The 15,131-nt window shown below is 46.3% G+C and overlaps 1 protein-coding gene across 1 annotated transcript in view; it reads left to right on the top strand.

Moving 5' to 3' along the window:
• The window catches only part of STAT4 (signal transducer and activator of transcription 4), a 632,296-nt gene that overhangs the window by 539,404 nt on the left and 77,761 nt on the right, over nt 1-15,131 (top strand). Inside the window, exon 22 of the mRNA XM_069615680.1 lies at nt 3,566-3,626. Coding sequence (XP_069471781.1) covers nt 3,566-3,626 — 61 coding nt within the window. The remainder of the gene's footprint in view (nt 1-3,565; nt 3,627-15,131) is intronic.

Below are 15,131 nucleotides of genomic sequence, written 5' to 3'. Positions count from 1 at the left end.
ACAGTCATCATCCCCCCTCTGACATTCCTCTAACTTAAAGGGGCACTGACAGATCAGACCTGTGGACTCAAGCTAAAAACCTTTTGACACAATTCGAGCAAGTCCTCAACTCGTTCACTGACTCAAAGAGCCTCATCTCAGCACTTTACACCTCCCTTCTAACCACAGGCCACATATCGGTTCCGAACACACACAAATTGTGTTCCGCAAACCTGGGCCTTCTGGATGGTGCGGACCTGTGGCACACCATATATAGAGCTATTGCAACTCAGTATAAGATGCACAACAGCAGGCTCCTCTTTAGGTGGCACTTAACCCCGCAAAAGCAGAATGCACCCTAATGTCAGCCCCCTATGCTGGAGAGACTGGGGCGAGACCAGCAAATACTGGCACATTTGGTGGGATTGTCCGTCCGTAGCCTGATACTGGAAAGAGTGCTGCGGTGGATTAAGGATATAGACGGCATTGATAGGGTGCTGAACCCTATGCTAGTTCTTTTTGGGATAGAAGGGAAGGGAGGGTAATATACACTCCTACCACAAATGCAAAGGAACCTTCACTCTCCATTGGAAGAGAAACCACCTCCCGACAAACTGAGAATGGCTCGCGATGTCCCACAAAATATACGATATGGAAAGTCTAATGGCCATCCTACTCGAATCGCATAAGCAGCATAAGCACATAGCTGTACAATGGCTCCCATTCATGGAACCCTACCACAGACATGCAACCAGAGATAGGCCACAAACATGATGGACATGCAACCCTTTGCTCCCATGAATGCCATGTGTCCCCCTGCACGGTCCTTGCCCTCTTTGCCGCTTTGTCCCGCTGCTCCTCACCCACACTCAACAAACCAAAATGTCAGTAAGCTCCTATCAACCCACCGGGGGGAGGGAGAAGAAGGGAAAGAGGTGGATGGGGAAGACAAAAAAGTTATGATGTTATAAGTGTCTAAAATTGATACTCTTTAAGGTCGGGTTGATTATTGAATTGCTGGGTCCATGTGTGAGAGGTACTGTTTCCCCTTTGGGACCCTCAAAGACAGCTCTTTCTTTCTATGGAGATTCACTGTATCTGTGTCCCACAGTGTACTTGTAAGTCTGACACCTGCCTATGATAACATCAATAAAAACATATTATCAACAAAAAAAGTGTGGTGAAAATTAGGAGAATTACCCTATTTTTATTATATTTATAATTATTTCTTTATTTATACACAGGAGAAACCAATGCCCCTCTGATCACAAAAGAACGTACAATAGATAAGAAATCAGATTTGACGGGAAGCAGTGAGCTTCTTACAATGGGATGAGTTTGAGGGGCATTCTGACCAGGTTGTGAAGGGTACTGAATGGGAGAGATTTTAGCCTGATTTGCTCAGACCAAGCTCTCAACTTGCTGTTGTTCACCTTTCTGTTCTATGTGGGCGGTTGCAGAGTAGAAATTGATAGTCTGACCAAGTTATCAGAAAATATTTGGGTTCCATTAGAGGGAGGTTAGTGGTCCAAATGATGTGAATGATTTGGCCATCTCTGTTCATGGGGTATTTAATGTAATTGGTAAAATTAAAGTTATTCATAGTAGATATGGATTGTTAGGCCTGGTTTTTACTAGCTGGTTCCAGCCTAAGTTTCCTTTTGTTGTTGTCTCGAACAACCATAAACTATCAGTCTCCTCCTTAATATCTCCCCAACTAACATCCTAACACAACTCTGCTTCCAACTTGGATTTTACTGACTCCTTGCCTTGCTCTTTCCCCACCTCCTGAAATGTAAATTTAGCTTCAAACTCCTCATCCTCACTAATGTTAACCAGGGCCATCTCGCCCTATGGCCTTTCAGCTCCTCTTCTGTCTAACTCTCCAAATTCTTTCAGGCTCCTTCTGCACTCCTTCCTCCAGATCTTCTCTCCAAACGTCTTCCTGTCCTGCCACCATCCGCTTTCCTCCTATCTCGAACACTTAATGAGTAGGTGTCTGGGTGCATAAAGTACATTGGCCACTCCTTCCAGCCTCTCTATGAGGTAAGCGAGCTACACATGTGTGCAGACATGGGTGGTTAGGTATTGTTCTCTGGGCATGGGTGGTTCTTTAGTGACTGCTGGACCACACCCTCAGGGACTACATCCCCCATTCTGGAAATATAAACTCCCTCTTCAGGTTATTGGTATAGACATTGGTTGCTATGTTCCTCCCCTGTTCATGGCTTCTAGTACTGAGGTGGAAGTAGGGGCTCATTGTCAGCATACTCTGTGAGGGGAGTCAAGTGCATAGACACTAATGGCTCTCCAGGACCACTGCTCATCGGTTCCCTTAAAAAGGCACCCCTACTTATCCCATTGCTTCTAAAGGGGCCTATATAATGATTGCAGCAATATTTGGGTGATCCCTTAATGGGATCTATATTTTGGCATGTGGTTGGGTATGACCCATAAGTCCCCTATTCATTTTAGGGGGTCCTTGAGGGTGCCTGTCTGGGCATGGTTAAAGCGGTTAGAAGGTGTAACCTCTGATTCAGTCCTGGCGATTATGGGAGCTGTAGTCCCCATGTAACTTGCCCATGCTATACAATGAGGCCGCAATGCCGTACCCATGGGTTGCACCATCCTGAAGCCCAGGAATCCAAACCCCCTAGGGTCACTGCACTAGTGGCTCTCAAAGCCAAGCAGGGGACTTTGTAACATCACCTATCCTCAAGGTCTTATTTGTGGAAACTATGATAGTAGATATTTACTCTGTCCATTCCTGCAGGGCATGAGTATGTTTTCTTGTTGGCCTTCAGATAGAGATGCAGGGTGTCTTTTTATCATTGATGTATTTGCATAGTTACACTTCTAGAGTAGCCTAACAGTAAGATTGCTTACAATAATGGTATTTCGAAGTTTAGTATCTGTGAGTGTTGGCTCAGGTTCATAAGCGTTACTAGCATGTAGGTTTTAGGGGCAATTTCATGAGTTCAGGGGACTTCATGAGTGCGCAACTGTAGGTTGGTGCCCAGAAGGTTTTGAATTAATCCTAAACTCTAGCATGGCCCTGGGTAACCCTCCAGACCATTGTTGTTCAGCCTTCCAGGCCATTTCAGAAAGGGAAAAGTCACATCCAAATTAGCATGTACTAACCCAAATGGCTAGGTCACGTGGTTTCTGCTCGAAAACACAAGCAACCACAGCCACGTGCCTGCTTGGCCGCTCCGTTCATCCTCAGACTTTTTGATTCTAGTTCCAAGACAACATCGAACTAGAATAGGCGGCCAAGAGTTTTCTGTCACAGCTGCACACCTATGGAATAAGCACCCTCTCGCTCTGTAACAAGCAACTGACCATCTGGCTTTTTGGTGTCATCTGAAAACGTTCTTATTTAATTAAACTGTTGTATCTTCTTTGACCATCCTCTGCTCTCACTGGACTCCCTCGGCGCCATGTTGCCTATGGGTGTAAGTTGCGCTGTATAAAATAGTTTAACATGACATAACAGACGTGTCACTTTGAAGAGCATGCAACACTTTAGAAATCATGTGCACTCTCAACATGCTACTGATTTGTTTCTATGTCCTTTATGTTGCAGAGTCAAGTCCTCCAGTTAAAGAACATTATGTTGCAGCATCGTTTATGCCTTTTTCCAAAATGTAAGTAATTAAACAAGCAGGTTGCAGATTTGTTCTGTCATTTTTTTGCTTTCAAATCTCAGTTCTCCTAATGCCTAACTCCTAATTAATCAACAGCAAGAACACATCAAATGAAGAATGCATTGCATTTAGGTCTAGCAAGTGAATTTATGAATGTTTATCTTTGTATATTGGTAAATCTCATGTTCATTGTTGGACTCTAATAAAAAATTGCCTTTTAGTTAATTTCTTCACTAGGGGTATTCTAAGAGCCACATGGACGATGTTGCATTGATGCCTTTCTGTGCAATTGATACATTGCCACTAGTGTTGATTCTGAAGATAAACAGTCACTCACAGACTCTGGGATTTCTAGTGTCCTCACACTTACTTCTTGGATTATTTTTCATTGGTCAATGGGTCGCATTGCTCCTCCTGGTCCAATGCTAAAACCTGCCGCCACCACCCTGCGCCTTGTGTTGCCTTGATGAGTCTCAGGCCTCAGTCTCTTATGCAAACATTGGACCAAAGGCTTAGTACCCCTCACTTTCCCCCTGGTTGGGATGCAGGTCTAACTCAGCTGGTTCTTCCAAGCCTTCAACTAACAATCAAGCTCTTTTCCCCACTGGAAAAAAACTTTGTGGATGTTCAGAACTCCGAGGACCATTTCTCTCCCCCTTCACCCTGGTATAGATGTTCGTAAGGGGCTGGTAGTCCACAGTATTGAGAAATCTGGAAGGCACAGAAAGCACAAATCACCATAGGCAAAGATACAACAAGCATTGTAATCTAGTATTCAGTACTACCAAGATATCTCCAGGCTACCTAGGAATAGTCCATCACTCCTCACTAAAATGTAGGGCCTTCTAGAACCTCTTGGGATCCGAACACAGGTGCTGCAGATCCTCCTTTGGGGACAGACAGATCTCCTTGCCTTGGATAGCCTTTTGTCACACATTCCGGCAGTTCCCTCTGCTACTTCTGCATTGTGCCAACATGTGAGGTTAATGAACATGGACCCTGCTGGCGATCATTGTGACTGGAGATGATTGCGTCTCCCAGTATGTGCCTGTAGGCATAAAGCAACTTGCCTCTTCAGGTCTTTCAGAAGAACGGAGGTCAATAATGATGAAGCAATATATGCTAAGGCCACCTGGGTCCATGAGGGCATTTCTAGTAGGAGCAGAATTTGGCTAGTTTCCCTTGAGGAGGGGGTGGCTCCCTTGGAAACGGACCATTAAGAAAAGCTAGACTGGGCCTGAAAATCTGATTTGTGAGCATTTTCATGATTCTTGACTGTAGAAAAAAATGCTTCTAAGTGGTTGTTTTTTTTACAGAATTTCATGAGATGTTGCAGAAATCTTGTTAGGCAGTGGAAAGTGGTCCACTTAGCTATACCCAATAGGGATACTGGCAGAGAGTTAGTGATTTGGGAATATACTTTTATCAAATTGTGTTAATCTTTTAATGTTTTAACTACATATAGATTTTCTATAGATTATTGATTGGTTGTTGGGCTGTTTCGAACTGTGCATGGCAAAGGAGATTTCTTCACATTGTATTGTAAAAAGTAGTTTTAGGGGGTGCTGTTGTGCGAGCCACAAGATGGCTGCGTCCTGAGAGCACTCTGGTGATCGACAGCAACATCCTTAAAATAGCATCCTTTCCTGGTGAATATTTTTGAAGTTCCTGCACGGCTAGGCTACCCCGGATGTCCTGACATCTGGAGACCCAAGTTTGGAGACTGGACACCGCTTTCGAGAGGAGTGGTGCCTCGGGCCCAAGTCAATGGCAGGCGGCGACAGCTACAACATGGTGATGGTCGACGGGATAGATGAAGGTTGTGCCCGCCTAACCCAACATAACAGAGTGCCGGTGTCAGCAGCACTGTGCAGAGAGAGAAAAAAACGAGCAGGCGGGACTCCTGGAAGAGTGTGCATGTGAGTGAAGCAGCACCTGGCCACGAGAACGGACTGCTTCATAAACCACGGAGCAGTGGAGAAGAGGCAGGCACGTGACATCCGAGCAGCCGGCAGCGAACTGAGGCACAGAGGCTGTTGGCTCTCCCGTGTCGTCAGTGTGGCCGGCAACGGGTATCTGAGATGATGGAGAGGCACTGTAGTACTGTGGCGGGCACAGCGACCTCCGTATGATTATCCAAAGAGGATGAGGGAAGGACACACCAACTGCTAAATGCTTAGGGGTGGAGAGATGGCTTCAAGATGTCCGTGACGGGACAGTTGCCTTTTTCAGCCTCCAAAGGGGGTATGAAGTAAATTCTGGTGCAGCAGGCTTCAGGGAACTGGAGAGCAAAACAGCAAGACACCTACAGCGACAGTCACCAACAGGTAGTGATGTGGGAATCACAGATGAAGCAGCATTATGCAATCTCCTTATTTAGGACCTAGAGGAGCTATGCCTGTGAAATTTGGCAGGAGAATGCACAGGACCACAAACAAGTGATATCCCAAGTCTTGTGTTGCAACTCGTGACAATAGCGGTTCTGCAGAATACCCTGAGGTAGAACTGGACAATTCGCTGAATGGCCAAGGAGCACTTCTGAAGGGGCTCGTTCAGTGGGTAGGCAGGAGGCATGGAGAGTAGTTCCCACTACTCCAAAGGGGCAATGCGCCTTGGCAGGTCTTCTTGATCGAGGAAGAAAGCAGGGGTCTGACGGGACAGCAGAGGGCCAAGGGTGCCAAAATCTTCCAAAGCATCTCCGGCAGTTTCACAAGTCTGTTTCTTCATGCAGGAGGCTTGGCTCATCTGTAGTTCGGTAACCAGTCAGGTGATAAACCTGGAATGGATGCAAAGCACATTCTTTTATCCAAGAATAGCTTTGCACCAAAATCGAGGACTTCCAATCGAAGATCTGCTCTCATGCGGGGATCCCAGTCATGGAGCAATCACGGTCCACAGTGGTCTCAGTCATTCAGGTACTCCAGACATCCTGAGACCAGCAGTGTGGATTGGGACTAGACAGTCCCACCCTGCTTCCTGGGCCAACACATGTGAAAGGCAGAAGTCTGAGAAAGAGATCAGTTTTCACGGGAGGCTGCATGCCCAAATAAGGAAAACCCAGGTTACTCAACCTGGGTGAAGGCAAGGGACAAAATGGCCATGGGACAGAACAAAAGACTTTGTGGCTCTGCCATTTTCAGACCTGGCCACAGTCTTGGACCAAATGCGGTAAACACAGTGATATTCAGTAAAAAGAAGTAAAACACTATTTAAAGTAACTGCTGCCACCAGTTCTTCCGGGGCACACTTGTACAATCACAAAAGAAACCTTTGAGGGTGTCTAAGGCCATAAAACAAAAAGGACCCCAGCGCACCGTACTGAAAGGTACATTAGGCACTGTTAAAAGTTACCATGAAATGGCAACATGGTCAAAGACAAAGGGAAACATAGTTTCCCAGTGCTGACAGTCTGAAGGACATGTCAGTTTCCCCATAACAAGTGAGCAAAAGCCCAGGCGAGTTCAGCTGAAGGCTGTGCTCCACTGGGAAAAGACAGCATAGGAAAGCCAAACAAAACCAAAAAGGTTAGGAGTCCACAAACGGAGGGAAAATTACACGTAAATGAAATCTTTCCTAACAGTGCTATCCTCCTTACTACTGGACATGGTGAAGACAACTTTCCTGCTCTAGCACTGTCTGGGACTGGGTGAGTCCACTAGAGAGCACGAGGTAAGGCACGTGGGAAACTGAAGGGGCCTGTGGAGGGGAGCAGGCATACCTGTCCCACAAGGAAGAAGTAGGGCTCCAATCAATGGACGATTCCAGGAAGAGGAAAAAAAGGGCTGCAATACCTGGACAGTAGGAGGAAGAGGCCCCTGAGGTGCTGCCTCATATATCGACAAAAGCGGAGACACAAATTGCACGCCAGAGCATGGCACCTCACAGTGGGCCCCAATCTTGTGGTATACGGAAGGTAATCTTAGGAGGAGGGGGTCCCTGCAATATAATTACACGAAAAGGGGCCACGTGGAGTAACGGAGGTACTGAACGTGTGTGTTTCATCACCATACTCTAAAGGAGTCCACCTAGTCTGGACTACAAGGAGAGGGGGTGAGGACGTGGGCTAAGGGGCTACAAGGACGGATTGAGCCCATATGGGTGTGTGTTGGTATGGCCAACCCAAAAAAACAAGCTAAATTGGGCCACTTTACAAAAGCCGCCCGTCCCCAACCACCGGCCTCGAACCAGGCTCTGTGCATAGCAAGCATGGATGTCACGATGTTGAACCAAATGCTACTAGCACTGAAGGAGAGCACAGACACATTGGGTAAGAAAATTGAGAACTTAACCTGCAAGGTGGACCTATCAGTTGTGCAGATTGAAAAGCTCTGCGGACGCATGACGGAAGTCGAGCAGATGATTGGGGAGGAGGAAGATAAGATCACGAAGTTGCAAAGTGAAGTGTGAAGAGCAGAGTGTGAAGAATGTCACAGCTAAGAATGATGACTTGGAAGGGAGGTTAGGTACAATAATATGCGATTATCGGGGTGCCTGAGTCAACCGTGATTGTCAACATTTAGAAGGTTGTTGAGATGCTATTAACGGAGGTACTAGTTAAGCCTGGAGTTTCCTCTTGTAATGGCAGAAAGGGCACATCAGTGGTTTGCCCCAACACCTCCGTCTGGGGCGCCTGGGCGTTCCATTATCGCCCGTATATTCAGCTACCAAGATAGAGACAGACTGTTCAAGGTGGCCAGAGAGAAAAATAACTTAAATTCGTATCAGTGACTATAAAGATATTCCCGGACCTTAGCCTGCAGGTGCAGGAGCAGCAGAAAAGCTTTCAAGAAATTAAGACCATATTGTGCAAGAAGGAGATCCGTTATGCCATGCTGTTTCCTGCTAAATCGAGGGTTAAACATGAGGGGAAAGCAACTTTTTTTACGATCCGAAGGCAGATGGAAAGTTTGCCAAGGGCCTGCCTGGACCAGCCACGTTGAGTGGGGGGACGGCTGATGGGCAGATGGCATGCTTGTCACACTGCAGTTGTGTCCGCATTGAATGCAGGTGGGAGAAAACCAACTGGGTGAAGGAGCTGGGAAGTATATTTAGTGACAAGTCGACTGCCATATGGAGTAGCGGTGGCCCACGCACGCAGCTACTCAGAGCAGTAACTGAAAGTTTGGGAAGTTACCTGTTTTTATTTTCAAGGGTGGGGGGATTGGCCAGTATGTTGAGGTTTCTGGCGTGGGAGAATTGGGATTTATGAGGATTTGTTCTCTTGTTTATACACAGTGTGCACAATTGATCAACAGGAAGAGATATATGTTGCTGGAGCCCGTGAGGCCCCTACTCCTCGACTATATCTTGGGGAGGATAGGCTGCGTGAAGCAGTATCAATCTGCTTGTGAAGTGGGTAAATGTGGGGTATGGATAGGATCATGATAATGACCTGGAATATTAGAGGATTCACGAATGACAAAAGAAATCAGGCAGATAATGGGCTGTGCGAAACAACGTCAGGTGACAATCTTGATGTTGCAAGAAACACATATGAACAGGGAGGGTAGACTGCCGGGTGCGCAGGTTTAGAGTATGCATGGATATGATTCTTCTTTCACTGCCCACTCCAGGAGAGTGGCAACATACATACATAGGTCCCTACTATTCAAATGACATGCCCAAATAAGGGATGCGGAGGGTCAGCACCTGATCTTAGCAGGGGAAGTACTGAACCTCAAAACTCTACTCATAAATGTGTATGCTCTGAATATAGGCTCTCCAGAGTTCTTCCAGAAAGGCATGAGCTACATTCATAAATTTGATGGCTATGAGATTATATGGGATATTGATTTAAATGTCCCCCTTACGCTAGGGTTGGATAGGGAGTCCACAGCGCAGGTGAGACTGCCGAAAGCTGCAGATGCATGGAGACAGATAGCAGAATACGATGGGGTCATTGGTGCCTGGAGGTATTGGAGCTTCTTGTACTCCGGGGTACATGACAGCGCTTCCAGGATAGATTACATAATGGCCACACCGGACACAGTTAGAGGCCTTGTAGACTCAAAGATTCTTCCCAGAGCACTCTCTGACCACTCGCCAGTCTTTATCACATACAGAGAGCCGAACAACACACCCAGATTCCCAAATGGAGGTTCAAAAACCGTGCGATGGAAGATCCGGTATTTAAGAGTGAGATTGAATGAAATATAGAAAGATACTTTCAATCGAATTGTGGGTCAGTGCCAGACTATGGGAGGCTTTTCAGGTTAATATTAGAGCCTGCTGTATCTCTAGAGATCCAGGGGTACTAAATGCAATACGAGGTAGTATGGGAGCTCTGGCAAACTAAATTAAGCACTTAGAGAAAAGACAGGTAGTAAGGGGAGATCTCGAATTTACACTTTAGTTGTGTGGGAGTAGGAAGGAGTTAGCAATTGTAGCGCATAGAGAGACCAGGTTTCTGACAGGACTGGCGATAGCAGTGGCATACGGGGAAGGAGACCAACCAAGTATGATGATTGCATGGGCCATTCGTAAGGAAAGGGAACCCGACAATATTGTCGAAGTGGAAAGTAAAACAGGGGAGCTGATTAAGGATAATGAGGGTATAAATGAGGTGTTCTGGGAAATTAAGACTTCCTATACATAACCCACATACAAGCAGAGTATGGGAAGATATGCCCGTTTCTGGATGAGTGGCACTGGGATAGCTTGATCCTGAGCAAGACCTTGCTCCTGAATTCACCTCCAACGGAGGAAGAATTCAGGAATGTGAAGTCTTTACTGAATTCTAAGGCCCGTGGGATGGACGGCCTTATAAGGAACTAGCAGAAGTACCCGTTCTCTGAAAGGGTTCTGTAGACAGACATGATAACACTGATCCTGTCAGTCGCTGTTCCGATTCACTTATTACTTGATGTGCTTTTCACCCTGAAGTGAACTGCACTGAGAATGGCGGCGTGTGTCTGACTGACATACCTTGGTGCAGACGTTGGGGGGAGGCGAGAGTAGGTGTGCTGCTGCATACTGGGACCATCTGTGCTCTCTCCACACCTGTCGCCTCACCCTGGTGGGGTGCAGTTCATTGTGGTGCAAATATCTTCCAGGGGTCGGATGTCCAGATATAATATAGCCAGTAATGTCCGGAGGGTCCTAACAGGGTGCACAATTTGGTGCAGATTGGTGAAACGGTGTGGAATTGTATAAGGAATAATGCTTCACCAAGCCACAAACCAATTTTGACTTGTGCTGAAATCCAGGGAACCGCCGTGGTGTCCAAAGGTAATGTAGACAGTAATGTTCGGAGGGCCCTAACAGGTAACTATGCAAAATGTGGTGCAGGTTGGTTAAACAGCATGGAATTGTATAAGGAATAATGCTTCGCAAAGCCACAAACCCACAAACAAATGTGGACTTGTGCTGAAATCCGTAGAACGGGGTGGGGTGTCCAAATGTCATTTAGCCAGTAATCTCTGGAGAGTCCTAACAGGTAACTATGCAACATTTGGTGCAGATTGGTGAAACAATGTAGAATTGTATAAGGAACAATGCTTCGCCACAAACCCACAAACAAAGTTTGGCTTTTGCTGAAATCCAGGGAAAGGGCTCAGGTGTCCACATGTCATGTAACCAGTAATATCCGGAGGCACATAACAGGCAACTATGCAAAATCTGGTGCCGATTGGTGAAACAGTGTAGAATTGTATAAGGAGCAACGCTTCGCAAAAAATCCCACCACAAACAAACACATTTTCACTTTTATATTTATAGATATACCACAGAGCTCGTTCCGCACCTGTTAAGGATGTATGAACCAACACTTGGTAGCGGGCAATTACCTGAATCCACAAGGCTTGCTCTGGTAACCGTTTAATAGGAGCCCAATAAAGATACAGCGAAGTGTGCCTCTGTCATAGGTGAACACAGATAAAAAGATATTGTCCTGACTGCTGGCACACTGGCTACAATACATATGCCTTCACCGGTGCTACCGAATGAGGCCGGGTTCATCCCGGGAAGATCGACGCAGAACTACTTGAGAAGGCTCTTTGCTCTCCTACATAATATTAGTTAGGCAATACCAGTAGTGGTGGCCTCGCTTGATGCCAAGAAGGTATTTGAATCAGTGGTATGGCCATTTTTGTTTGAGCTGTCCATAGATCTGGGATGGATAATGTTTACTTTCAGTGGATTTACCTGCTCTTTTCCTCACCTAGAGCATTGGTGCTGACTAACCAAAAGGAGTCTAGGGCTATTTACCCAACTCGTGGAATGAGACCCTTATCCCCCCTTCTTTTTGCACTGGCTATCGAGTTGCTGGCTTGTTAAATTAGGGAGTATCATGGACAGAGAGGGGTGTCGATATACACACAGTTCAGCATTGTCTTACTCTACGGTGATGACATGCTGCTATATGTAAAGGATCCCAAGAAAATTTGCTGGAAATAGTGCAGGATGTACAGAGATATGCTCCCAGGGCTGAATGTTAACTGGGATAAGTCATGAATATCACCTCTGACACCCAAAGTCTCACAGGAAGAGGTGCGGGCCGACTTTATTGTTTTTTAAACACAATGCCATAACATACAAACAATCACCCCTCCTACCTCCCCCGCCACCCCTTCTCCACTTTATTTGGTCCGTTGGCATATTGGTCGTACCGCTTCGTACTTGTCTTTGCAGTTGCGTAACCCACTGCTCTATTGTTGAGTGTTCTCTCGTTCAACCCTTCACTTCGTCGTGTTGGTTCTCAGTTCACACCCTCCTCCCACTTCCCCCAGATCTTGGTGGCCTTAGCTGGGCATCCCCATGCGGTGTATATTCTATGTTCTTTCGCTGCACAGATGTCCATTTCAGCGGGCCATTGGCCCAGGGTCGGACACTCCGGGGCTCCCCACTTCTGTGCGATATCCCTTTTTATCAACCCCATTGCAGTAGATAAGAAGATAGTCTCCCATTTGTTTATGTCATTTTCGTCTGGGACCCCTAATAACCGTTTCGCAGGTTCCAATGCCACTGTACGACCCAGGACCCTCGTCAGTCTTTGGCAGCATTGCGTCCAAAAGGTTTGTATCTGGGGACGTTCCCAGAGCAGGTGGTAAAAGGTGTCTTCCTCTCCTCGGCATCTTAAGCAGTTGGGGTCTGAGGCTCGCCCCCAGCCGAATAGGGCAGTTCGGGGGGTAATAGACCCGGTGTAGTATCTTGAGCTGTATCAACCGGATTTTGGAATCTATGGCGATTTCACATGGGTGCATAAGTACTTGAACCCGGTCCTCCGGTTCTATGGCGCCCACATCCCTTTCCTAATTAGTTTTAAGGCTGGCCAATTCCGGGGTAGCAAACGTGTTTATGGCTTTATATAGAATTGACGTGACTTTGGTTGGGATGTGTTGTGGAAAAAGGTTGCATTCGAGGGGGGTACACTCCGGTGTTTCCGTGAGTGCCTGCCTATGACCACCAAGGGCGTGCGACAGTTGCACGTAGTGATAGCGCTCGTTCTCGGGGAGTCTGAATATTTGTTGCAGCGCCTCGAACTGGGAAATGGAGCCCTCTGTTATTACATCCCCGACTGTGGTTATTCCTGCCTCCACTAGATGGTAGATACTTGGGTATAACTGTAGCTATGGATGTAGACACCCTGTATGTGGAAAGCTACGTGAAAGTGCTGGAGCAGCTGGAAAGCAGGGTTAACACCTGGATACGGTTCCATGTGATTTAATCGCCTGCACTTTCATCGCAGGGTTTTTTACCGCAGATTTTTTTTTCGAAAAAATCATCGATTTTTTTTTTTGCGGGGGGGGGGGTTACCCCCAAACTCCCCCTCCCCTTTAATTATTTTTATATCCCCGTACACCCACAGACAATTTATATAATTTTTTAAGTCCCCCAAAAAATTCGATTCTGCTGCAAAAAAAACCTGCGAAAAAACATCCGGCGATTAAATTACGTCGTACCCTGGATACAGCTCCCAATCTCGCACGCGGCCCGGCTCATGCTGGCAAAGATGGTAATTGTTTCCAAACTTCTGCGTATCTTTAATAATGTACTGATCGCGCCCCCTGAAACGTTTTGGTCATGAGTTAAGCGGGTGATGATTAGGATAGCACGGGCAGGCAAGGATAGCTTATGGTATTTTAACTAAACCATACGAGAGAGGGAGTTGAATTATCCAGATATGGATATATACTATTTAGTGACCCAAGTGCAATATATTGTATATTGGTGGGCCTGACGTCAGAACTGCCACACATGGGGATTGAGAGAGCAACGACATACCCAGCGGTGTTGAAATCGGTATTATGGGGAAAATGTTGGAACACGCAGAAGGAAGTACAACCAGTTGATAACACATGTGCAGCATGGGATAAAGTGGCGAGGATTATAGGAGAAGAGCAGTTATATTTGCCGGAGTTGTCTATATATGGAGTACGTAAGTTGGAGGTGACATATGAAAAGATATTTAGGATACACTTTAAGAGGCTGGGAATCCACACTATAGGGGACATGTTTAGAGAGGGAAGTTATCTAATTACTGGAGCAGTTGAAGGAGCGAGAGGAGTGCAACGCAGTTACCATACTCCTCTACTATAGACTCAAGTACACGCTGCAGGCATATTGGAGGAGCTTACCTGGGGAACCCTTACTATCAACTATAGAGCAGTATGTAGTAGAACCCCCCCAGATACACTAAACGTATCTCTTCAATATATAGGATGATAAAAAGGGTGAAGGAAGATTGAAGCGGGAGACAAAGCTAAGGAGACATGGGATAGGGCTCTAGAAGTTATGATAATGGACCGACAGTGGAAAGTGGCATGCATCCAAGCCAGAAGGATATCTCTAAACAATAGACATAGTTTGACCCATTTTAAGTTTCTGCATCAAATGTATTACACGCCAGAGCAGCTAGATAAGTATTATTCTAGTAGATCTTGCGAAAAGTAACAGATGGCGTCATAGCCCTGCTGACGTTCTACATATGTCGCAGTATTGTGAAGGAGTGAATATGCTACGGAGGCAGGTTCTTGAAGTCATGAGCACAATGCTATCTGGGCGGGTTACTGATGAACTGTTGGCGTGTTTGTTAGCAATCTTTGAGGAGGAGGGTCGAATCACCAAAAGGTTGTTGAGCATGTATTTGATAGCCAGAACGTGGGTTAAGGGCTTGAGGCCCACATTCAATAGCTGGGGTACATGGCAGACTGTGTGGCAAAAGGGTCGTAGTTTGTAGCATTGTTGCCCTCAAGAAGCATTCCTAAGGGCATTTGGGGCCCGCTAAGGACATACATGGTGTATGTACATCATGAAGTGAACAACAGAAGGATGGAATATAGACGAGTAAAAGAACTTGGATGGAAATGTGTATGATCTATCTGAGGGGAGGAAGGTGGGATCTATAAATGTGGAGAATACTGGGGCCCTGGGTGGGGGTGGAGGTGGGTGGGGGCGGGGGGTGTAAGGGCTATTAAAGGGAAATGGAGAATCGTGTGCAAAGTGGGGGAGCAAATTAAACATGTGTATTGTCTTTTTTTTAACAGACTTTATTGATTTTTATCATAC

This window comes from Ambystoma mexicanum, chromosome 9, assembly GCF_040938575.1.
Source record: "Ambystoma mexicanum isolate Mex_15411 chromosome 9, UKY_AmexF1_1, whole genome shotgun sequence".
Taxonomy (NCBI): Eukaryota; Metazoa; Chordata; class Amphibia; order Caudata; family Ambystomatidae; genus Ambystoma; species Ambystoma mexicanum.
The sequence above is the reverse complement of the archived record's forward strand: the minus strand, read 5'-3'. Positions and strand labels throughout refer to the sequence as shown.